The following is a 26,139-nucleotide window of genomic DNA, read 5'->3' on the forward strand; positions in this document are numbered from 1 at the left end:
CAACAGATATGGCAAATATTTCTCATTTTTTATATTTTGTGAGGTATGAATACAGTAGGAACAGACCTACAAAAGAAACATCAAAAAGACATTTTTCTTTTTCATGACAATTTATTTGCAAATCCCATATTTATGAAGCTACTTGGACAAAATATATTGCCAGAATGTAATGATGGTGTAAAGGCAATAATAGGAAAGAACAGTGGATTTCTGAAAAAAATAAAAGATTGTCTTGTACCAAGGGTGGAGAATGGACAACTGCTTCCTTCACAGACATGCTCTTGCCACAGAAAATATCAAAAAAATTCTTTTTAAAGCTGTAACAATGGTTAATTTGATTAAAAGTCCACAATTACAAAATAGGCTGTTTACTAAATTATGTGATGAAATGGGAAAAAATCAAAAATCTCTTCTTTTCCCTACAGAAGTCTGATGGTTATCGCAGGGGAAAGTGTTAACCCAGTTATTGGAATTGTGAGATGAATTAACAATAGTTTTCTAGGCTAAACAAATGTCATTCTCAATTTTTTTTACAGAATATTGAATATATGTTGCCGTTGGCTTACTTAGCTGATGAATTTTCATATTTAAATGACTTGAATATGAATTTACAAAAATGTCAAAAACATTTTATTAATGTCAGACAAAGTCCATGCTTTCATTAAGAAGCTTGATATCTGGATTATTCGCCTTCAAAGCAAAAATGTTGATATGCTTTCTCTCATTTCTGATTATAGTGAAAAAAATTTGGATAAAAAAAAAACACCATTATTCATCACAGTTTGGATAACATGAAGATGCATTTGCGTGAGCTAAAAATCCAGTTGGTGTAGCGTTTCCCAGAAGATAAAAATGATTTCTTGGCGGAATGTTTCCTGAGAGATAAAAATGATTTCTTGAAGAGATGGATACTGAATCTATTTAGTGAAAACTTTGTTGCAGTCGCTAAGTTACCAGTTGAGATTCACAACCAGCTCATTGAAATGTCTGCCGATAAAACTTTACAACAATTCACATCTGAAGATTTAGATATTTTTGGCTTGCTTGTCAAAGTGAATATGGAAATTTGGTCACAGAACCATTGAAAATATAAATCTCTTTTGCCACATCTTACCGTGTGAAAAGGATTTTTCGTTGATGGTTGCACTAAAAACTAAATACAGTAATCATTTTTATCACTTGAAAACAATTTACTTTTGTGTGTTTCTAATGTAGATCCACATATGGAGAAACTTTTAAATGAAAAATAAATGCAATCACCTCAATATATTCTCTTTACATGTGTACTTATAAATTAAGTAAAATGCTTATAAATGATTTTTTTCTCATAAAATGATTTCATTATTGTTTACGTATAAAGTTGTAGGCTAATTTTGTGACCCCCTTTTATATCACTGCGACCCCTAGGTTGAGAAACACTGCTTTAGATTAAACAAAAGATAACTATGATGTATAATATTATATATACGCAACACTTGTGAGAACCTTTGCAATAAAATGATACCACCAATTCAAAAATGTAAGTGGGAAAACTATTAGTTTGTAAATTTAGAATCCACAAAGTGTAACTGCTGTTTCTTTAGTTTCTGCCATTTTAAATGTTCAGAAAATGGTGTAATGTGATCATTATGTCAAGCATAAAAAATATAGTTAGGATTATAATTCAGCAACTCTGCAATCACTTGCTTAATTCACTTGTCAAATCATTCTTTTTCTTTATGCACCATCATCTTTATCATAAAGGTTGACATTTGTAATGCCTATTCATACTTTCAAAACTACTGCAAAAAGTAACAAACTGGAATTGCATTCAAATTACTCTCTCAGTTTATCCAGCCGAGATATTCAACTTTTTTTAATGCATCTCTCTTTCCTTGAATTTTCGCACGGTAAAATTGAGAGTAAACCATATTTCTTAGAAAACATTATTTGCCTTATGTACTCATATTATCATTCTGCTCCTATACATTCTATATTAATTTTCTTTCTTGCTTGTGTTCTTCTTAAAATCTTTAGTTTGCAGTTTTATCCAACCATGATATTCTCAAAAGCTGACGTTTCTTAAATCTGTAAGAAATGTATTAATTTTATTTAAAGCAGCTGGATTCAGAATCCTTGCCTACACTCCATTTATTATTAAACTAAACAAATATCATTTCAGTATATAAATCTTTAATTGTAAGGTTAAATTTATTAAAATTGTTTTCATTCTTATACAATTAGTATTTTTCTCTCAGTTACTATAGCACCTAGAAATGCATAGTTTTAATTTTCTTCTCTCTGTCTACCTCAATTTCTTAAAATGTCATTATCATTATTTATTTAGTTTTTTTTTTAGTAAACTTCATAAAATTTGTTTTGAAGTTAAAAGATATTGAGTTTGTAAACAAATTTTAACAAAGTATTTTTGTTAAAGGAAGGTTTAAAAATAATATTATCCAACAGAAGCGATGTGGAATTGAAGGAAAAATTTGAGACTAGAGTAGCTATCCAAGGAGAAAAAATTAAAGTTGTAAATATTAGGTGATGATATAAGGTCCCTTTTGGCAGAAATTAAAGATGAACTACAACAAATATTGAACTGTATGAATTTATTACTATAAAAGAAATTCAATCTTCAAATAAATAAGAATAAAACAAAGGTAGTAAATGTGGCAGAAAGGAAAAAAATGAGGAATTAGATGTTAAGGAATGAAAATATAACAAACCAGTAGTACGAAACTTTAGAGAGCAAAATTATAAAAGATGGACAAATTAATGTGTTAATTTATATCATAAAAAGAATAGAGTATCAAATATCAATTTAATAATTGAAAATAAATCTTTGAAAATATCTATGTGGAGTATAGTGCTTTTTGATGTGAAACTTGGACAGTAGGAAAAACATAAAGAAAAGAAATAGAGATATTTGAAATGTGATATTACAGGAGTATGATGAATATTACATAGTCTGAGTGTTCAAAATGAAGAGGCCGTAATATAAGTAAAATAAGAGAGAAATTTGTGGCAGAATCTTTTAGAAATGAATTAGCTTATTAATTGGCCATTAAACATCCAGATTTAATTAATTTGGTAATAATGGAATACCTAGAAAGTAAAAATTGAATTACATGAAACAAATAGTTGAGACTGTAGACTGTCGTAAATATATTGATATTTAAAGATTAGAAATGAAAGTTATGAAAAAATATCAAATCAGTTTTAATTGACTGATGACTGGGTAATGTATATTATAAACTAATTTTCCATAAACTATTATACCATCACATTTCAGATCCAGAGCTTGGTAAAAATTTTTCCTCTTTAAATAATGTAGGTAAAGAACATTTCCTTTTTTACTCATTTCTTCAAAGAGGCTTTTCAAACAATGTACTTTTTGAATTACTTATTTGATAAGTTGTATTTTGGGCATAAGGCCTATTAGGTTTCCTGATGTTATTCCATCATCAGTTTTTTAATATTATGTGAAGGGAGTTGTATTCTAAAATATTCACATTCTCTTGTAAACTGAAACTGAATAGTTTCAGTAGAAGAAAAAAATAGGAAACTCTATGAAAAGACTCATAGAGTTTTCATAACTTTTCATTTTTTTATGAAAAAAAATTAAATATTAATTAAATTTTTTATTGTGGTATTTTTAGTATTTTTTATAAACAAGTGCGTGATAAATAAATGTATTTCTTTTGAAGTGCATTAAAAATATAGTAAGACGATCATTAAAACTATATTTAAATTTCTCTACATTGAAAAAACTAATTTTATTAGTAACTGAATAATTTTTATAATAGCACTTTTAATCTAATAATATTTTAAGTTATAAGTACACAATTATCATAGTAAATATAAATAAATATTTGTAATCTTGGTTAAAGGTATTGAAATATTATTTCAATTTATTTATAGCCAATAAAACCTAAATGCTCTCTTTGAGTTTTATAAACGATATAAACATTTCATATCAATAACAAAAAAAAAATTAGCGTGGAGGAGTTGTATGATACCAAATTTACATTCTATTTAACAACAAAGAAAATAGAATAAAAAAACTACATATCAGATAGATGTAGTTATAAATAGACCTGCCTTTTATGATCTGTCATGTTTGATTACAGCAGTTGATGCCATATATTTTATTGACAAACAACAATATATATTTTATTTATTAGCAATATATTACTTTTTACTGATATTCAGTAAACAATATTTCTATTGAATAGCTTATAAATATAAAAAATAAATGCTTTTATATAAGGAAACCACAGTTAGAGTATTGAATAACGATTTAATTATAAATTAAAAAATCACATAATCAAGCAATAGAGTATAATGTATTGTAAACATCAAAATAAAAATTCTATCTGATATTATTAATAACTTGGACTGCCATGAAGTCCAGTTTTCATGGTGGATTAGTAGCAGTATTAACTCCTTTCATGCATATAATTGTGGGTTCATACTCTAATTAGGTTTAACTATATTTTTATATTAAAACCATATCAAACAGACACAGTTACACAAACACACACACACACACAACCAAGTAAAAATATCCACGTAATTAATTTTCATATCCTTTTAATCTTCATAATGAACGTTAACTGTATTCCACAGTAAATAAGATTACAAAAATTACAACAATTACAACACTACAAAATGTGAAGTATTATTTAATTAGGAGAAACTAGTTACAGCGTTCAAGTCCTAGTAAAGTCAGATATTTTTACATGGATTTGAATACTAGATCGTGGATACCGGTGTTCTTTGGTGGTTGGGTTTCAATTAACCACACATCTCAGGAATGGTCGAACTGAGAATGTACAAGACTAACACTTCATTTACACTCATACATATCATCCTCTGAAGAATTATCTAAACGGTAGTTACCGGAGGCTAAACAGAAAAAAGAAGAAGAAGAAGGAGAAACTAGAAAGTTGATTCTGTAGTTACTAAATTGTGATAATAACTTGACTGAAAGTTGGTTGGCTGACTAAATTTGAATCCATTGACCATATACAATGAAAAATTCATGAACTTGTTGGAATTTGTCACCAGGGTTGGAATTTATCAGACATAGAAATATATTTCTGAAATTTGTATACCTAAGTTGTGTAATCTAAGTGCAAGAAGCTTTATGACTATAACAGTTGAGCTTACTTAAATATATATAAAAATAGCCATATTTCTTTATTTTATTATAAAAAGGTAATTATGTTAAAAAAATGTACTTGCAAATCTATCTTAATTGTTAATCATTGTTTTTACAAAGTATTAATTTCATTATAAAAGCTTTCCTTCAATTAATGATTCAATCATTCTGATTGTGAATGATTTTGATGAGAGATCTATGATTAACCATCATAAATCATAAATTCCTGGTATAGTACACATCACTGACATGTTTAGGCTTCGGGAGAAGAAAATTACATTTTTTAATCGCCTAGATACATAAATGTTCATGTGAATGAAAAGTGGTGCATGATTTATAAATATTTAAATAAATTCAACTATTGAATTTAAGAAAAAAAGAAGAAAATTACATTTTTTAATCGCCTAGATACATAAATGTTCATGTGAATGAAAAGTGGTGCATGATTTATAAATATTTAAATAAATTCAACTATTGAATTTCGTAATATTATAATCTTACCTTAAAAATAAATGTATGGCAGTTGTATGGTTTTCCTGGATAATCTTTTCTACAACAGCAAAGTAGTATTAAGCCCAAGATGCCAGAAAAAAGAAGCTGAAATATAGATTTAAATATTATTTATTTTGTTAATAATTTAAATATTAAGAAATCCTTAATTTCTAATAATAAATAATTAAATTTGCTTTTTTAATACTGCAGTGTAATACTAGTAGTTATAAAGTTGTAAGAATTTTTTCCCTCTATCCCATTTCATAAGATTATACTCATTTTCATTTTTGTCTAATTTTCCTCATCTTTGTGTATATTTACAATCTTTCTTACCTACTCTCTTTGAAAACCCTGTCCTGTCTTTCTTTGAAGTTGTTCTCTTTTTTAATATTTTACATTAATACTCTAAACTTCAGTGTGTAACCTGCTTGGTTTAATTTCCAGTCTCTTCAACTGGATTAAAGATCTATACATTTTGTCATTTTAAGCTAAATTTATCCTACCTTTCATAACACCTTATTTTTCCCCCTTCTGATCTATGTGATTAATTTCAAAATTAATATTCCAATCAGTCATTTCTATTCAGTCTAGTAACTATCTATGTTCAAAAATATATTCAATATATATTTATTCCAGTTTATCTCTTTTTTTATATTTTTTACTTTCAGGTTTATGATTTTATGCCCTTCAGGTATAAAAAATACTTATTTTAATAATATTTAGTTAGAATTTCATTCAGTAAACTTAATAAATTTAATAATATTAAACTAATAGTTGAATTAAAAATAACTCTATGATTTCTTTGTTTATCTAGCATTTTACAATAAAAAGATTGTTGCATTATTTTGTATTTTACTAAGATGTAAGTAAAATATTTTAACACTTTCCTGGTTATTCATAATGAAATAACTTTATTTTTTTTTTGTAAACTAATTTTTTTAAAAACATTTTTCTAAGATTATTTTTTTTGTAAAAGTAATTTGTATAAAAATTTCGGGATCAGTGTTATAAAATCATAAAAATGAAATAAATTATGGTAATAGTTACACTTTACAAAAGTACAAATTTTTAGTCACAAACTTTTTCTAAATTTTCTTTTTTGGAAATTTTCTATAAAAAATTTCCAATGGCTAACAATATTTTCCATTTTTATTATACTAATGAATTCTGTAATTATTTCTTATCTAGTCTATATATATATACAGCATATAACAGATTTAGTGTGATATTAGTAGAAATATAAGAGATAAAACATCTACCTACATAAATCTTGCCATTTATCCTGGAATTCATACACAATAAGTTGTTAATTTATTAATCTCTAAACATTTAGCAGAAACCCCTGATGATTTTTGAAAATAAAATGAAAAGGCATTGTTTTGTTTATGTATGTACTTTAATAATAATTTAAAAAAATACATTTTTAAATAAAATTTTTTGTTTAATATTAACTATTATTTTTGAAAATGATCTTTTTCTAATGTTCTCCATTACCTTTTTTATACTATTGGAGTCTCATTTTGAAAACTCAGCATTATATGCCCCACAGTTACTTATAGGATGTTCTCAATCTCTTGTGTTATGCATTGACTGTTTAATAATGTAAAGTTGCATAGTGTCGTTTTTTTTGTAACCCCATAGATAGAAGTTTGAAAGGGGAATATCAAGAGAATAGAATGGCCATTTCACATCTCCAAATAGTGTAATGTGATTCTCTACTAACTATGCACAATAACCATATTTGATCAGACTGTGTGATCTGAAACCGAGAAATTGTAGTTGTAATCCCGAGTTATATGGATTAGACATGGCATTGATTTTGGGGATCAAAATGTTGTTTACTTTGTCTGTTTAATGATCTGCCTCTACTGTTGTTATATTCCTTCATGATCTTCAAAGAAAATATGGACCAATTATGCTTGGCAATGACAAAGCAACTAAACAATTAATGTTTGACTGTACAAAGGTACTGATGAAGTTCTCAAAGAATTTTAGCTGCTAAGTAGTGACAGTTCTATTTATTAACTGAATGTCAAGATAAGACTGTGCTTCATTGGAACAAAAAAATTACCCTGTTCTTCAGGATGATTTTAGTAAGGCTCACAGTTTTCAACGTTTTTGCTTGTGATTGTTAGTTAAAAAATGTTTAATCTGAATTTTTAAACGTGTAACACTTAAATATCCTGGTAAAACTTCTTGACAAGTTCAGGTTTGCAGCATACTTTACAACTGATCTCTTTGGGCTTTGAGTGACTACATTTAATACTCTAGCAATATTTTCCTCACTACAAACAGGCCTATGTGGACTTAGAGGTGTTGTATCAGTAACAAACTCTTTTTTCTAAAACTTTAACATCCACTAAATAATGTTTCAAGGTGATGCACTGCATTTATTAGACTGCCTGCAGAATTCTCATTGAGTAGCTACAATAGAATTAGATAAAATAAATAACAACAGTGACAAGGAAACACATAAGGCATAAAATAAACTAAACTTAAAATGTTTTTATAATACTGTACTAATCAGGGCAGGTGTTGATAACATGTAGGTTCAAAAATTCCCTTTTTAAAACAGTCAGTTGTTTCTTTTTTCTCAATTTGTACTTTAATTTTATTCAATCCTCGTATATGGAAGAAAATTGTCCAGAATATTACGTGGGTTTTTGAGCTTAGTTTTACTTATAACCAGGAAAGGATTCATTTCTTATAAAATTGAATGAATAAGACTATCTTGCTAATACGGTAGTTGGAATTACTACTCTTTGGTAGACCTGAGTTTAACCCCATGTTAAGATTCATACTTCCTTTCCTCTTTTTTATTTGTAAAAATAAAATAAAACTAAAACTGTTTAGTTCTTTTTACTCATTATAAATTAATTGAATTTGTTTATTCAGTTGGCTCTGTAACAGCTGATATTTTTATATGAATATTGTAACAATGCACCTATTTCTCTATTGTTCACTCTAGTACCAGCCATCAGAGATTACATGTGTTTTATAATTTACATGTGTTTTCATACACATAAAATAGAAATTTAAAGATTATAATAAAATACTATGAAATATAAACTAAATAAGGAATGTTATTCATTTTATTGCATCAGTGAATAATTAATCCAAACTGAGATAATAAACCAAAGGTAGATGTTCAAACACCCATGTGGATGGAGATTTTTGTATAAATAAGAGATCAATCAATATTAGGTTTACTTTTACTAAAGTGTTTTGCCTACCATGTGAATTCCATAAACAAGACACTTCTACAGAATGATAGAGTATTTATTTCTGCAAAATTAAAAGTTTCGACACCCCTACCAGGTTTTGAAAAGGAAATTTTGTTAACATATCAATTATTTTTAAATAAAAAAATTTGCTACTACCTTGTTTGACTACCCAATTGTAAGTACATTATTGTAAATGATACTTCTATCTGCATATTTTTACAACTATCTTTTTGTGTCCATTCAAATCTCTTCTACATATTAATAAATCATTACTTAATTTCTATTCTTTTCTATATAGTAATTTAGAAAGTTCTTGGCCCGACAGAAATGAGCAAGTGACTATAATATTTATCAAGTATGATCCTTTAGATGTCATGCTGTGAGGTTTCAGACGCATGCATTTAATTTCTTATTTATAGCAATCAAATACAGCAAAGTAGTTTTGACATTTTTTAAGAAATGGGTAAAACTGAAGTTCAAACTATTGTAAAGTTCTTTGTTTTAAAAGTTTTAACCTTTTAACCTTGATGGACTTACAAAAAGAGTTAAATTCCAGTTTAAAGGAATTTTTCCCCTTCGTTTTTGACTGTAAAATGGTGGTTGCTAAATTTAAAAAGTGGTTGTACAGTTATTCAAGATGATGATGGGATGCCCAAAAAAAGCTTGCTCGACTAAATCGTCACAAAAAATCCAGAATGCTGTATTAAAGGTAGGCGAGCTTCATTGCAAAACTCTCGACAGACTGTGATTACTACAATTTTACATGATGTTTAAGGTATTAAAAAGCTTTTCGCTTGATGAGTACAGTGTTTGTTAACAAAAACAGTCGACTCAAAATGGATTCCATTGAAGACTTCTCAAGGATGTTTAGACTTATTAAAATGCTATTTCGCTGAGTTTCTTGGATGTTTTATAACAGTAGATGAAATATGAATTCACGCCATTACATACCTGACAGTGGGTTAGAGCAGGTGGAAAAGAGAAAACGGTTCTGGTTTTTCAGGAAAAGTAATGGTTATAATTTTTTTGGGATTCTCATGATGCGGTACTACCTGGACCTGGCTTTTTTCCAGACTACCTGGAAAAAAGCAGGACCATCACAGGTGAGTATTACGCTTAATTACTGGTCCAATTTGAGTGTTATTCAGGCTAAACGTCCAAATTTGGCCAAAAAAAGTGCACTTTTTTCACGATGAACTGGTACATTCGTCCCGGATTGTTACTGCAAAACTCCACGCCTATGCTTCGAAGTGTTTCCACAAGCACCGTATTCGATGAATTTGGCTCCCAGCGATTACTTCCTGTTGCCAAACCCGAAAAAATGGCTTGTGGACGAAAATTTAATTCAGTTGAAGAGGTCTAAGCTGAGAACCATTTACTTGGTAGAGTCGGAAAAATCTTATTATGTCGAGGATATTAAACAGTTGGAAAATCGTTGATCTAATTGTATCGAATTGCAAGGTGACTACGTTGAAAATATTTTTTTAATTTTCTGAAAAGTTGTGTTTTTGTTAGGCCGTGAAATTTTCAAACAATCCTTGTAACCCGACTCAATTTCTTAGTCTAAAATGTTATAGTGAGATTAGAGAATTATAGTTATTTACTATATTTTTATCTAAAGTAACGTACAAAAATATGTGTGGATAAAAATACATAATGTACTCTTGACAAATATTCTGTTATATTCGTTAATTGACTATTAATTTTGTCGGAAGAATTTCGCTAAAAGAAAACTCTCTTCTTTTTATGTATGTGTGTGTATATATATATATGTGTGTGTGAGTTTGTTTGCGCGTCCGCGTGTTTCCTCATCTTAAATAATAAAGTTAAATGTATTATTTCTCAGATCTTTAGTTTGATATATTTGTTTTTACTATATAAAGTCTAATAAATCTTTTAAACTAAATAACACCTCAAAAATAAAATCAGAAGTAATGATACTTTTAAAAATATGAATAAAAAAAGTTTAAACATATATTTTTCATTTAAAAATAACAGTAAAACCAAGTAACATAAAAATTTATTTACAAAATAATTTTAATAAATTATTAGTAAAATATAAAACAAAGAAAAAAAAAATCTACTTACTGGAAATCCACTCCAATACGGTATATCACGAGTTGACAGACGTGGTGCCCAAACTAGAAGCCACGTGGCAAGTGTAGAGATGGCACAACCTAATAATGTCTGTAATGCTGCTAATGCTCTACCGAGCCTGTATTGTCGTAACACGTGTGGCATATGCTTCCTGTGTACTAAACAAACAAAACCAAACACGCACATATTATACAGTACATCTTAAAATGGAATTATTTTACATTACTATATATTAAACAAAGTTATACTTATGTATGCACGCACGCGTACCTTTTATATATATATATATATATATATATAAAAGGTACGCGTATTATAAATATGTATGTATATATATATATATATACACACTCGTATATCAGTGGAGTCAGAGGAAGTGGAGAAATAGACTGAAAAAGGCATGTGCAAACCAAGAATTAATTATATGTAACTGTGAAGTAAGATTTCAAAACTCTTTTAGAGCATAAAAGTCTATATATATAGATAAGCCTTCATTTTTCCTGTTTAGCCTCCGGTAATTACCTTTCAGATAATACTTCAGAGGATGATATTATGAGAGTAAATGAAATGTAGGCTTGTACAGTCTCAGTTCGACCATTGTGTGGTTAATTGAAACCCAACCACCAAAGAACACCGGTATCCACGATCTAGTATTCAAATCCATGTAAAAATAACTGACTTCACTAGAATTTGAACGCTGGAATTCTCGACTTCCAGATCAGCTGATTTGGGAAGACGCGTTAACTACTAGAACAACCCGGGAGTGTACGTAAATAAGTCTTTAATTTTAAAACTGTTCAAACATTATTTAATTTCTTTATGTCGCATTTTACCGGAATATTTTCAGAAATTAAATTTATCATTTTCTAATAGGATTTTCACGTAGTATTTATAGTTTCGGTAACAATATTAGCGTATATATATGTTTATATATTAAGCATCTTACGCTTGGTTCTCTATGATGCAACTACATTTAGATTACTAGTATTGGTATTAATCACTTTTTAAAATGAATATGGCCGATAGTAAAGTATTTTTTACGAAAATGGAATGTCATTGTTAATTAACAAAAAAAAAGTGAGGATTCTTGGAAAAAAGTAATGGAGGAAACTGGAAGAGAATAAACAAAAATTATGAAGTTGAGCAATTTAAAACAATAAGGCTTTGTGAACGTGCTTCAAGACTTAGAGTTACTTGGTTATCCTCGGTAAAAAGATTTCTTAGAAAAAATAAACCAAAAATTGTTCTCAAGGATGAATGAAAGAAAAAGAAAAGAAGATTTAATCAAAGAAAAGTAATTACAAAATGTAAAGTTCCGATTTTAAGGGATGATGGGGAAAGTATAAAGATTAACATGAAGGTTAAAATGAAGTTTTTGTTAATGTAAGATTCTAGAGCTGTTAATTAAATAAGAATTAATAAATAACTTCATTTTCTTGTTTCATAGCGTTTCTATTCTGTAAGACTACGCATTTATAATGCTAGAAAACTTACATACGCAAATGTATCTGTATCGGTAAAGCAATTTGTCCTGACTGATTCATCAACGCCTAGCAAAAACTGCTGACTATAAATTGATGAAAATGTGTATACATGTTCTTCTTACGGTGTAAGTGCATACTATGAAAGGATTTTTTGAAACTCCGAGTTTAAAGGGTTAAAATAGAGCAAAAATGAAATTTACTATTTTTTTTAAGTTTCCCGGTAACAAATGAAAGATATCAACTTAATTTTTGGTATGTGTAATATATAAATATCTAAAAAGTAAATTCTAATTTTTTTGAAATTTCAAGGTTAAAATGGATTTTGAATTTTTTTTGAAACCCATATTTTTTTTTAATTTCTCGGTAGCAAATGATATCATTTTTTCAATTTCGATCTTTTAAAAAGTCCGGGATATTATATATAACCAACACAACCACTGTTATTATACGTGAGGCTCGCCTGATTGCACTTGCCTCCGGTTACTTAACTAAAAAAAATTAAAAAAGATTCACCGCAACGGGGATGATATATATTTAAATTGCAGGCTTAAAGTAAGTTCAGTTTTAAATTTGCCATCTATATACGCGATGTAAACAGTCGGCGCTTGCGTAGCTCAGTTATATCAAACTATAGTCAGGTATTAAAAATAATAATTTAGTGATTTTGTTTATATTCATCCCTGCACTCATAATGAGTGCTACAATTCGTGATCCCGTCGGTTGTGAAGTAAAAGGCGTAATCAGATTTTAGATGCAAAAAATAATCCTGTGACTGAAATTCACCGGAATTTGTAACTTTATGGGTTGAATACTACGTACGAGTGACGCTAAAGTAAAATGATTACGCCTTTCATTTCGACAAGGGTGAATGAAAGTCATGATGAACATAGTTGCCGGTTGTCAGTTTTTGACTGAATAAATTGACGAAAATGTTTGATAAAACCGGCACTTTACCATATCAGAATCGTCTTTGATATTTCTTGATCTTTAATTTATGAAGTTTGACTGAAAAATTGGGCTATAAAAAATTGTGTGCTAGATGGATGCCGAAGATTTTAAACTGACAAACACAAGTAAAAACGTTCTGGTGTGGAGCATGAATTTTTGCTGCGTTACTAAAATAAAGGTGAAGAATTGTGTGATAGCATTGTTGTAAGACATGAAAGTTGTACTTCTTACTCGAACGTTGAGACAAATGATATTTGTCGTTTTCTAGAACGAAGAAGTTCAAACGAGAACTTTGGTAAAGAAGATTACGGCTACTTTTTCTTGGATCTTGCTTGTCAAATTCAGTGTTCTCGGAATTATGGTGAATGCCGATACGTATTGCGAATCGTTAAACAATCTTAGAAAACTATAAAAAACATACGACCTGGGATGCTATCGCGTGAGATTTTGTTTTTTCATGACAATACTTGGCTTTTTATGACAAATCAAACAGTGAGGCGATTGGAATAATTTCGTTAGAAAATCTTCAATATTCCGTCGTTCAATCGCTAATTTTCTTTTTCTTCACCTTAAACAACGTCTTGCATCACAAATTTGATTTGAAAAATGGCGTTACTGCATGATTTAAATCGCTGACTGCGGAATTTCTCGAATATGGAATGTTTCGCTATAGCTTTAGACGGGAAGTATTGCAATCGGTCCAGTTTGGGAATATGCGGTTTTCATCGGATCTGAACATTTTGATACCTAAGGAACTCAAAAAACCGGAAGGAAATTTTCCGGATGTTAATATTTGAATGAACGCGTACGTTGGCCTCTAAATCACTTATATCTCCAGAACTACTGAATTGATTTTGACCAAACTTGGTCAGATTATTTCTATATCTGGATCATTGATCCCATTACATTTTCAACTTAAAACATCAAGAGGATGACGCTGTAAAGCAAGGTCACCCTCAGTATCTCGATATTTCGCCTAATTAAGGTCATATTTTTCTTAGGCACATTTGCTAACAACTAAAAAATAACAATATCTGCAAAAAATGTTTTTGCAAAATCGCATCCTCACCTCAAAAAATGCTTTAACTACTGCTATGTTATGATGTCACAGGTGAGCGGTAGAATTAAATAAATGAATAATATTTAAAGTGTAAAAATAACTCGGTCTGGCTGGGTTTCGAACTCGATCGGCCGGTTGACTCGGTATTTGGTGCGTTAAGCCTCGCGACTACACCATTCTGCCGACCATGCAAGCGAAATTTATTCTATGTAAGTTGTGAAATTACATCAGTTTAGTTGGAGCTGACCGTCGCCGCTAGTACTGCCACACCCGTGCAAATTAAATACAGTATACACGCGCACTTTATTTAAAATCATTGAATTAAATAAACAAATAATATTATATTTATATAAAATGATACATATTTTAAATTAAGTTATATGTGTGTATGTGTGTGTGTGTGTGTGTGTGTGTGTGTGTGTGTGTGTGCAAGCCGTGAATCAAAAACAACTTACAATTGTAGGATTTTCCTACTACTGTAGGAAAGTCCTGCAACTGTGTTGTCAGCTTTTTTTTTTTATTGAGTATAATTATATAACCATCTTAGCTTCGTCATAGTTAAATCATATGCTGACTATTTTGATATACTCCATTTTTAAAAATCACTGTACTAGAGCATAGTGAGTTTACGCAAAAATAAAATTTATACAATACAAAAATTGTGAGGATCTTAGCAGAAAAAAAAATAATACTATTTTAACTTGTACATAACTTAATATGCCTTATCCTTTTAACACATCACTGAGTCCCTAATGAATGCTCATAACTTTAACTACTTTTCAATAGAATACTGGAATCCAAGCTGGCGGCGCTACATGAAATATTATTACAAATCAATAAATTTCTAGAACGTGATACTATACTTGTGTACTGAGTTATCCCAGTCTAGGAGAGATCACTGTTCATTCAAGTGTAGAAAGCTATTTAGGTCAGGTAATTTGAAATGGTACATATATATATATATAAAGCAGCCTTTACATTAGTCACGGGCTGGAAAAGGCTACTATTTAAGTGGGGGATATGCTGTAGTCTTAAACCGTGAAGTTTCGTTTATTTATTATTATTTTTTATAAACTTTTTACTCCGTTTATCTGTTGTATAATTTTTTGTTTTAATGAATATTACAAAAAAAAAAAAAACGAAATTCAATTCGGTTATAAATATTAGTTATTTTTACAATATTTTTTAAGGTAGAAAAACATAATCATTAGTTTCTTTGTTATTTATTAATTTCGATACAATTCGTTGTGTTTACAACTTATATGCGTGCTAACGAATAATGCGAACATGGTAAGCAAGCATAAATACACGTATAAAGAAATAGAAGAGTTTTAAAACCTGTAAATATTACTTTTATTTAAAAGTCTAATCCGTTAAAAATAACTTAAAACAGTTATTAATTAAGAAAGGTAGAACGGTATGAATTTTAAGTGTTCAAAAAAAATGTTATTTTTATAGGAACAGACAGTACTGTAAACAAAACAAAAAAATATACACTATTAGAATGCTAATTTTTTTTCTCTTATGAATAAACAAACAACTTTTAAAGGCATTCGCATTATAATTTTAGGAAACGTAACAGGTATATCGCATTGCCGTTGCGTATTCGTTTGAACTCTTACAGGTATTTTTTTTTTTAATATTTGTTTCACGTTTATTTATAGTAAATTGTTTATGAATGAATTCAAATAGAATCGAATTTCATTTCAGGATTTGTTTTAAAGTTCTTAGAATTTATTCTTAAATCATTTAATAATTTTTGCGGTATTTTTGGTTATAAATGAAATATACATATTATTTAATAATTATAAACAAGTTGACTTTTGAAAAAATGTCGTCTTTTAAATTTTTCCATTTAAAACTGATTAGGTATATTACGTCTCATTTTCAGTAATAAAATCTTTATTGCGTATAGAAAATATTTCCTTTACTACACGTACATGTATGTGTTTGTCTGATAAAGTATCAAATCCTGAAGCCTTCATAAGTTTTTAACCCGCATGAGATGCTTTTACCTTGATTCTCTCTTAGGAATTTATAGCACACACTAAGTATTCCCAAGGGAGTCACTTCTTCAAAAACGGTTTCTTTAGTTGAAATTTTTCTTTTTGATTGCCGTTGTCCGTAGGGGACCGGTCATTTTTCTTTGAAATTAATTCAATTGTAAATGAATATTTGTCAATTCCGATGCACCAATTCAATACAATATGATGATAATATAGTTAAGAATACCTTACGTATTTATCGTTAAAATTTTTATTTACATTTGATTTATTATTCATTTTTTTATTTTAAAGGTTGTGATTTCAATTATTGGAAAAAATATTATGTATCTTTTGTGAAATGATTTTTTAAAAGATTGTTAAAATGATTTTTTAAAAGATTGTTAAGTTTTTCCAGAAACAATAGACTAACGCCCTATTATAATTTCATAATAATATTTTTTTTTCCTTTTAGCGTATCAAAATACCAGTTCTTTCTGAATTTAAATACTGATGCTACTATTCCTATATGGAACTAATCAGGGATATATTATTTACTGAATTCGCGTAATATTATTACAAATCATAAATTTTAGTTTGCGATAAGTAGGTATAAAGTAATGCCTATCGTCTTCGATTCTTGGTTAAGATGCATAATTTTTACCAGTTAATTTTCGTTATAACTAACCTGAAATTAAAAATTAAACAATAAAATTTTAGTTTAGTATAAGATTATACCAAGACAGTACAAAAGTAGTTATTTTTTGTCTTTGTTTTACTTCTTGGTAATTTTTATTTCGGTAATATTTGCTTAAAATAATATATTTTACTTATCTCTTTTTCCTTTTATTCTAAATAAATCGATTAGTCTCTTTCATTCAGAAGGTTCAGAGTTCGAGTCCCTGTAAGGATTGGCATTTTTCACACGGTATAAAATTAATCTTTCATAAAAAAATTCGTTATATTGAGTTCCAGCCTGAAGTACAATAAAAATAAATTATAATGTAATTTTTTAAAAAATGTTTAAACAATTCTGTTAGATTTAGGAAATTTAACGATTTTTCGGTTGTTATCTTTTTTACGGTAGTCGTTATGTATCATTCACTGATATCACGAAACTTGTAATGTAAAGGGTGCCAGGTTTTGTTTTCACTGTTAATTCGGCCTTTATTTGATAAGTAGCTGCACAAATTAATTAATCGGTTTTTTAAAATACAACGATGAAAACTAGATCATCGGTTCTAAATACAAAGCTTGATGATTGTGTATTGACTGGCTTAAAATTCGAAAAAATTTCATTTAAAAAAAAAACACAAGATCCTTTCTTCAAAAAGATCCTTTTTTATTTTTGGAGGACGAAGGATAACTCGGAATAAACTACGTGTACGAGTAGATAAGAATGTGGGGCTGAAGTTTGTGTGATAGCAATGCTGTATACTTTTACGATCAAAAAATTATTATGTAGTTAATATCTTACTAATCTTTACTAAAATTATTAATCTTTATTTAAATTGTAATTTATTATAAATAATTACATAAATGTTTTTTTTTTTTCACTGGGTTTGAGTTCCCACAAATAATTTCTTGTTTGATGAATTAATTCACCTCAAAAGCTTGAAGCTTATGCGTGGGAATATAGAAATTGAATTTTATAGAGTACGAAAAATACCGTGATTGACTGGGATTCGAACCTCTGGATGAATGACAGAGACGCTACCACTCCGCCACGGAGATCGGCAAATTAATTTTATATTCATGAGATTTTTATTATGTTAAATTATATTGTATGTTACTGTAAATTGTATTTTTGATCAGTTTCCTGATGTACCTACTTTCTTCATATATATATGCATAGTCATGTTTTCTATATGTTCATTCAACTTCGCTGTATATTTAAGAGAATAAGCCGACAAACTAATTGTTTTATAATTCTAAAATGTACGTATAGACACATCGTTGCCTATTTATAGTCTAATAAAATGCGGAAGTTTCATTCAAAGTTGACAGTGTACTTGTGCTATTTATTATCTTTTTTTTATATAAGAACTTAACTCATGCAGTTAGTTACTAAGTATACATTAAAAATTTAATTTACTAAATAAATTTAGTCTGGTTCTTCAGTATTGCATACTTTTATTGCCCAATTATACACCATACTCATGGGTCTTCATCAGTCATAAAGAAATGCCGCCATATTTTATTTTGTTGTGATTGATTAAATGTTTTATAAACCCTTTTCTTTCTTTATCCTGTTTAGCTTCCGGGAATTACCGTTCAGGTATTACTTCAGAGGATGAATGAGAATGATATGTATGAGTGTAAATGAAGTGTAGTCTTGTACAGTCTCAGGTCGACCATTTTTGAGAAGTGTGGTTAATTTGAAACCCAGGATCTAGGATCCTGGGTTTCAATTAACGGTATACAGGATCTAGTACTCAAATTCGTATAAAAGTAACTGCCTTTACTAGGACTTGAACGCTGGAACTGTCGACTTCCCAAATCAACTGATTTGGGAAGATGCGTTCATCACTAGACCAACCTAGTGGGTTTGATTTATAAGCCCTAATTGACATATTCAATACGCATCCAATAATTCTGGATATTCACACGTCCGTTTCTCTTCAAAGTGACTGGAGGAATATATATGTGCAACTATTGATGGATTCCTAGCCATGTAGAAATCCAACCAAAGAACGAGCTGACGCCACCATTAAGAAAGCTTGCGTTCGGTCAGTTTTAAAGAAAAATGTTATTCATTCTGATTACGCGCTTTGTCAAATGTCATCCAAAAGCAGTTTGAAAAAATGATTTATCGAAAATCAGATTAAAGTTATCGTATCGTTTTGGAAGCAGTGGAAAAGTTTCCGGGAAGTTGTCCTCTTTCGTTTGCGTTTGGAAAATTTTATTTTAACTTTTTCGGGAGTTATTTTTACACCCTCTTTTGCTAGTTCTGTTTCGTACACGTAATTTATATATTTTTTTCTTACGATTTCTAAAACATGGATTTTTACATCGTTTTCAATTTCAACATTGTCTCGTAAGTGATTGTGCCTAAATACTTCCTACTTCAATTACAGTTGAATACACTTGTTAATACATTGTAAGAAGGTACATATGTATTTACTATTTATTGCTTATAAAATACAATATTATATTTTATGCTTCATAGATCATTTTGTTTTTTATTTGTTTTCCATAGCTTTTCCTTAAAATTTTATTAGCTTTCCATAATTTAAAGTATTTTGGCAATCTTTTGGTGTTTTCATGGTTATAATAACCTCTCGGGTTATTAGTCTTAAAAAAAGTAACCTATAAACCTATAAAAAATAAATTTCTAACACTTTTTTATTATCTTTATTACCATCATCACCACCCACCATCTCCAATCACACAATCTTGTTTTTACAAGAATTGTAAGCTGTGTATATTCTTTTATGCTAAAAAATAGTATGATTTCTTTTTTTTACACATTGAAAGAATTGTTTATGAAAGTGTTCAGAATAAAAATAAAAATCGATTCATTCAGCCTACGTGATTTTCTACCTACTTAATTTGTTACTAAAAAAAATATTACCAACTTCGATTTTTTTCTGTTTAGTCAGAATATCTTCCAATAATACATATTGTATACATATTTCACATTTTATGCGAAGTTATATGTAAAGTTAAACTAAAAATGAATAACAACATAGTCACATAATGCAGTACCACCGTGTTACGGCTTACCCATAAATTATTTCCAATATAAATACCTTTGTCGTGACTACTCCATAATAATGATAAATTATTAAATAGAGAATTTTAAGGTAAAAAAAAAATGTTTATTTGAGAACGTAGAATTAGCTGACTTGTTCCTTTGAATTGCATTACACTGCAAAGACATTTAGAATCATTACAACCAATGATAGCAAACTTTTTATGATTAACCGTTACTTTTAATTAAACTCTTCTCTATTATTCATCTGTTAAACATTTTGTTGTTGATTGAGTTGTTAATACCATTTTCTTGACAATTTTGTTTTTTATACAAATCTTTTAATCTTTTTGATTTTTAACAGACTTTTTAGTAAAAGGAGGAGGTTCTCAGTTTGATCTATATGTTTTTATTTTTATACATCTTCAAATTAATGCCCACCGGGATGGTCTAATAGTTAACTCATCGCAAATCAGTTGTTTAAAAGCTGTTTTTGAATTTTTTTGAGGTTCAAATTCTAATAAAACTTAGTTACTTTTATACGGATTTGAATACTAAACAGTGGATATCGGTGTACTATAGTGGTTGGGTTTCAATTAACCACACAACTCGGGAATGGTCGGTCAGAGTGTTTACAGTAGAAGCCTACATCATTACAGTCATACAAATCATCCTCATCTCATTGGGCTATGGAAGGGGGTTGCTTATTGCAATCTACACATTAGGAATAATAATATACTTTACTTTACCAATTAAAAAAATCTGATGTGGACAACACATGACTTTCTTGTACGCCTATTAAATTAGATTTACACATTTTTAAAATGAAAAGTACGTAAAATTTTATTTCATTAAAAAGTTCTGATATTTATTCATTTTTTTAAAATTATTATTCATTGCAATTTTTTTTTACAATGAGAAGTTAATAATTACAAATTAATCAGTATATTTAAATTAAAAAAAAAACGTTAAAAAAAGAGATGAAGTCTGATTCGAACCGATGTGCCTTCCTCTAAGATCCAAATATTTCATTAATTAAAATTTTATTTGGCTATAACTCTGAAACCAGTGAAAATAAGTACCACTCATAATATATTGTTGAAAAGTTCTCAATGAGGGTTTATTGCTGCAGTTAAGAAAAAATCGAAAAAAAACAAAATCCAAATGTTTTTGGATTTTGGGCTTTTTTGGACACTTTTGGCTCAGTTAATTGCAATCAAAAAGGGAGGTGCACAACTAGACGTTACAACAGTCCTAAATCCAAAATTTCAACATCCTATAGCTAATCGTTTTTGAGTTAAGCGAGGTACATACGTATATACATATGTCACGCCGAAACTAATCAAAATGGATTCAGGGATGGTCAAAATAGGTATTTCTATTCTGTTAATATCTGGAAACCGAAATTTTTCGCGATCACAAAACTTCCTTTATTTCGTAGAAGGAAGTAAAACGGACTTATTTTGAGAATCTTTTTTTTTATTTCACAGAAATGTTTTTCTGTCGATCCTAATTTAAGTAACTTAAAATAGGATCGATTTAAGTAACTTAAAATGGAATCGACAGAAAAACTTTTCTGTGAGATAAAAAAAAAAAGATTCTCGAAATAAGTCCGTTTTACTTCCTTCTACGAAGTAAAGGAAGTATTGTGATCGCGAAAAATTTCTGTTTCCAGATTTCAACGGAAATATCCATTTTGACCATCCCTGAATCCATTTTGACTAGTTTCGGCGTGATGTGTGCACGTACGTACGTATGTATCTCGCATAACTCAAAAATTATTAGCCGTACGATGTTGAAATTTTGGATTTAGGACTGTTGTAACATCTCCCATTTTGATTGCAATCGACTGAGCCAAAAGTGTCCAGAAAAGTCCTGATTCCAAACAATTTGATTTTGGACTTTTTCTATCTGCAGTAATAAGCCCTCATTGTGAGAACCTTTCAACTATGTATTATAAGTGGTACTTATTTTCATTGGTTCCAGAGTTATAGCCAAATAAAATTTTAATTAATGAAATATTTGGATCTTAGTGGAAGGCACATCGGTTCAAATCAGACTTCATCTCCATTTTTTCTTTTTTAACTTTTAATTTAAATATATTGACTTATTATTAATTATTAACCGCTCATTAAAAAAAAAGAAAAATACAATAAATAATAATTCAATAATAACAAAAAAGAAAAAATATCAGAAGTTTTTGATGAAATAAAATTTTACGTACTTTTCATTGTAAAAAAAATGAGTAAATGTAATTTAATAGGCGTACAAGGAAATCATGTGTTGTAGATATTTTTGTCTACTCTTTAGCGTAGTTATGTATAATTATAATGTGGTGTTTATATAATATTCAAAATAATTTCCCACGAATATTGAAGAAAATTAGTTGGAAAAATCAGTATATAAAATAATATTTTTCTTTTTCATGTCGTTTTAATTATTTCTTTTTTATTTATAACAATTCACAATTTTCTCTCCTCAACGTTTTTCCTAAGCGGCTTTTTCATACAGCAGTATGTTTTTGTAGGCTTATCCTAATTTTAAATAGAAAAAATATTTAAAAAAGTGAAATAAAGCTAAGATAACGATAATATTTGTTTAGTTCTTATTTAATTTAATCTGTTCGAAGTCGGTGAAAAATTAATTATTATTTTTAAATTTTCTATAGTTTTTTAATTTTGATGTAGGCTTCTAAAATCGAAATTTATACAATCGAAAATAATTTTTTTTTTTTACTTTTAGAGCGATTAAAAAAACTGATTTCTATTAAAGTTTATTTTACCTTAAGAATTTTTCCATAAAGTGTTTTAATTAATGTTTTAATTACAGTACTGGAGATAAGTTTAAGGTGCGTTCAAATTCAAATATCATATGTAACACGTTATTTATGATCATTCTTTTAGAAAACAAGGAGTATTTTATCAATCCTTTAGTTTAGCCGTAAATAATTACGTATCTTATTATTAACCCATTTTATTATTATCACCATTTTCAGTAAAAGATTATAAACAACTTGAATGATATAAATACTTTTGATATAAAACCATCAAAAGTTTTGATACTTTTATATCAAAATATAAAAACTTTTATAATTTCGGGCGCGCTAACATAATAAATGTACTTAAATATACTATTTATTCGCTTAATTCACGCACTTTTTTAATCAACATTTTTCTTTCTAAAGGTGGTTTATGAGAGCAAATGATTTTACATAGATTTAAATTGAAACTAAAATTTGATATCCGTGAAAAAATAATATTTATTTGACTGAATATTAAAAATTAAAAAATTGTTTAAAAATTCAGATGCTTAAAAAATGAGAGTAAATACGGTATTTACTATTTTGAGATTTTACGGCCTTCACAATTAGAAGTAGTTTTTATTAGGTAAGTTTTTTATTAAAAAAAAAAAGAAAACGCTATTTTAATTACAGTTTCTACTCAGACCCTCAAGTGACATAATTAGTTGTAATGATGTATAGCTAACAGCATACTTCAGACTGCTTTCTATTGTTAGTGAGTGGAGACACCGCATAGAAATCAAGCCGATCCCTTCTCGAGATGTTAAGTTTCAGACATCGCAACAAAGGTTAAATGTAAAACTGATTCTTTTATTTTCTTGATGATATATATATATGTTATAAAATGAATAGAACATTTACTTTGAAATAAATATTTTCTATGTTTTTATTTATATACTAGAAGGCCCGGCAATGGTTCGCTATTGCTAGATTTGAGTACACACGAATTAAATAAACACAATTGAAAGTTTGTAAAACATTAAAAAATGAACATTACGGAACTTCACAAAATTTAACCTTTCCCTTTTACCTTTTCACCCTTCCCTCGTTTCATTCTTATTGAATTCCCTATCCCTCTTTCCCTTATTTTCACATTTCCATTTTCTTCCCCGTTTCTCTTTCCCTTGTTTTCCTTCCCCTTTCCTCTGTTCCACATTTCCCTTTTCCTTTTTTCCTTTTCACCTTTTTTATTTTTTCTATTTTCTCCGTCTTACTTTTCACCTTTTTCGATTTTTCCCGTTCTCCCATTTCCCCGCACGTAAATCGGTCTAGTAGTTTTTTAGTCTATAGCGAACACATATCGGAAACATAGAAATGGATTCGTAAAATATTTAATATAGCGTGTGTTGCTTTTACGTCCAATAGATAGCGCTGTTAAAAAAAAAAACATGTTTTACTGTCACAGGTGTGACATCTAGTTATATAAATAATAGGTATATAAAAAAACACGTGCGTATTCGAATGCAACGTTGTGTCAAAATTTCAAAACAATCGGTGAAGAACTTTCGGAGATTTAAGATTTTGAACAAATGCACATTTACATTTTTATTTATATAGAAGACTAACTCTACCCGCCACGCTTCGCTGTGGCACATTGTGGTTGCATGGATGAGAAATGAGAAACAAAACAAAGCATACGTTTCATAGAAGTTTAATTTTGTAATACTTGTGGATATACAATATTTTTTTGTTTTTCCACTGTCTGCGTAGATATAAAGGCTATCTGGTTTGCCGACTTGGGAACACGCAACAAACAGTTGCCCATGTGAGAAGCAATCCGCATCTAAATCTAAACCACACAATTCTAAAGATTGACCTTGAGCTTTATTGATTGTGATTGCAAATGCCAATCGAATTGGGAATTCCAATCTTTTAAATTAAAATGGTGTATCGGTCGGGATTATAGGTATTCGAGGAATGAGGACATCTTCACCTTTGAAAGGCCCCGTTAAAATCGTTACTTCCACTTCGTTATTTATCTATTTCTTAACTGCAAGTCGCGTGCCGTTGCAGAGTTTTGGCTGATTAATATTCCACAACAGGATAATTGTCATTTTTTGATCGAATCGTAGCTAGAATCAATCGAATGAGGAATGTTTTCCCAGTTCCTCCTGGCCCATCCAAGAAGAAGGTTCCCCCCCAACTCCGTCATTTATCATTTGCATTATGCGATCATAAATGCCTTTCTGTTCACGCGTTAATTTGGGAATGTTTGATTGGACATAGGACTTAAGATCACCAATGTTGTAACTCTGTTCACGGCGTAAATCCACATCAAATGAAGCAATCGCAGCTCGGGTGGGTGATGGCATTCCCAATTGACTAAGAACTTTATTTGCAATAGGTAAGCACTTGTCTTCAATATTTATCAATGCTTCGTTGTAAATGCCTTCTGTAAATTCCATGGTCATATTGGTATTTTCTGGGCGTACTCTATGGAAAATATCCTCAGCCATATGCGATCGATATCTTTCCCATAACTCTGTTGGAGATGAAGGGAAGCAAGCGGTCAATATAATTGCGAATAATGCGCGAATTTAGTTTGGATGTGCAGTGTTGCACGCGTCATTAATACATATATCCCACTGTTGGTCGTTTTCTAATAAATTCAGAGCTTGGTGAAAGGCGCAGCTCAATCACGACACGATCACACAAAAGTACCTCGATTAAGGTGAATATTTAATTCAGATTGTATAATAATCTGAATCAGATGCAAGTGGATAAGGTTTTTTTTTTGTTAAGGAACGTAATTGGGAACAGGTATTGTTTCACATGTGACCGGTTGTCGTTAGGTATGGCGAGTGTTCCCCTCGCTTCCGGCAGATGGCGCGGTCACTGGTACACAACTGACCGTTAAAAAAACTGTTTTCTCGCGGTCGCGGGTATGTGACTAGTGCGAAAAATAGATAAAAACAATCTTTGATGCGGGTTATATATCGTGCTAAAATTTGAGCTCAATCGGTGCACAACATTTTGAGTTTTTGAAGCGTACTGAAACGAACTTAACATTTTTATATATAAAGATGAATGAAAATATTCTAATACACGAGTATTTATGAAAGATTTGGAAAATTTAAAAATATTTGAATCGCGTATTTATATTACACATAAAAGAATAAATTTAATATAAAAAATTTTTTTTCCTCAAAAATAAATACTGTAAGTCTGCTGATTTGTGGTAGGGTGTTTAATGATCCACTCTCTTATTGTAG

The 26,139-nt window shown here is 29.2% G+C and overlaps 1 protein-coding gene across 4 annotated transcripts in view; it reads right to left on the reverse strand.

The window, feature by feature from the left end:
• Nucleotides 1-26,139, reverse strand: part of LOC142328970 (uncharacterized) — a 164,861-nt gene that overhangs the window by 2,209 nt on the left and 136,513 nt on the right. For all 4 annotated transcript variants that reach the window (XM_075373193.1, XM_075373192.1, XM_075373189.1 and 1 more), the window contains 2 exons: nt 10,951-11,117; nt 5,648-5,743 (listed from right to left, as the gene is read on the reverse strand). In XM_075373193.1, coding sequence (XP_075229308.1) covers nt 5,648-5,743; nt 10,951-11,117 — 263 coding nt within the window. The remainder of the gene's footprint in view (nt 1-5,647; nt 5,744-10,950; nt 11,118-26,139) is intronic.

This window comes from Lycorma delicatula, chromosome 8 (genome assembly GCF_047948215.1).
Source record: "Lycorma delicatula isolate Av1 chromosome 8, ASM4794821v1, whole genome shotgun sequence".
Lineage (NCBI taxonomy): Eukaryota > Metazoa > Arthropoda > Insecta > Hemiptera > Fulgoridae > Lycorma > Lycorma delicatula.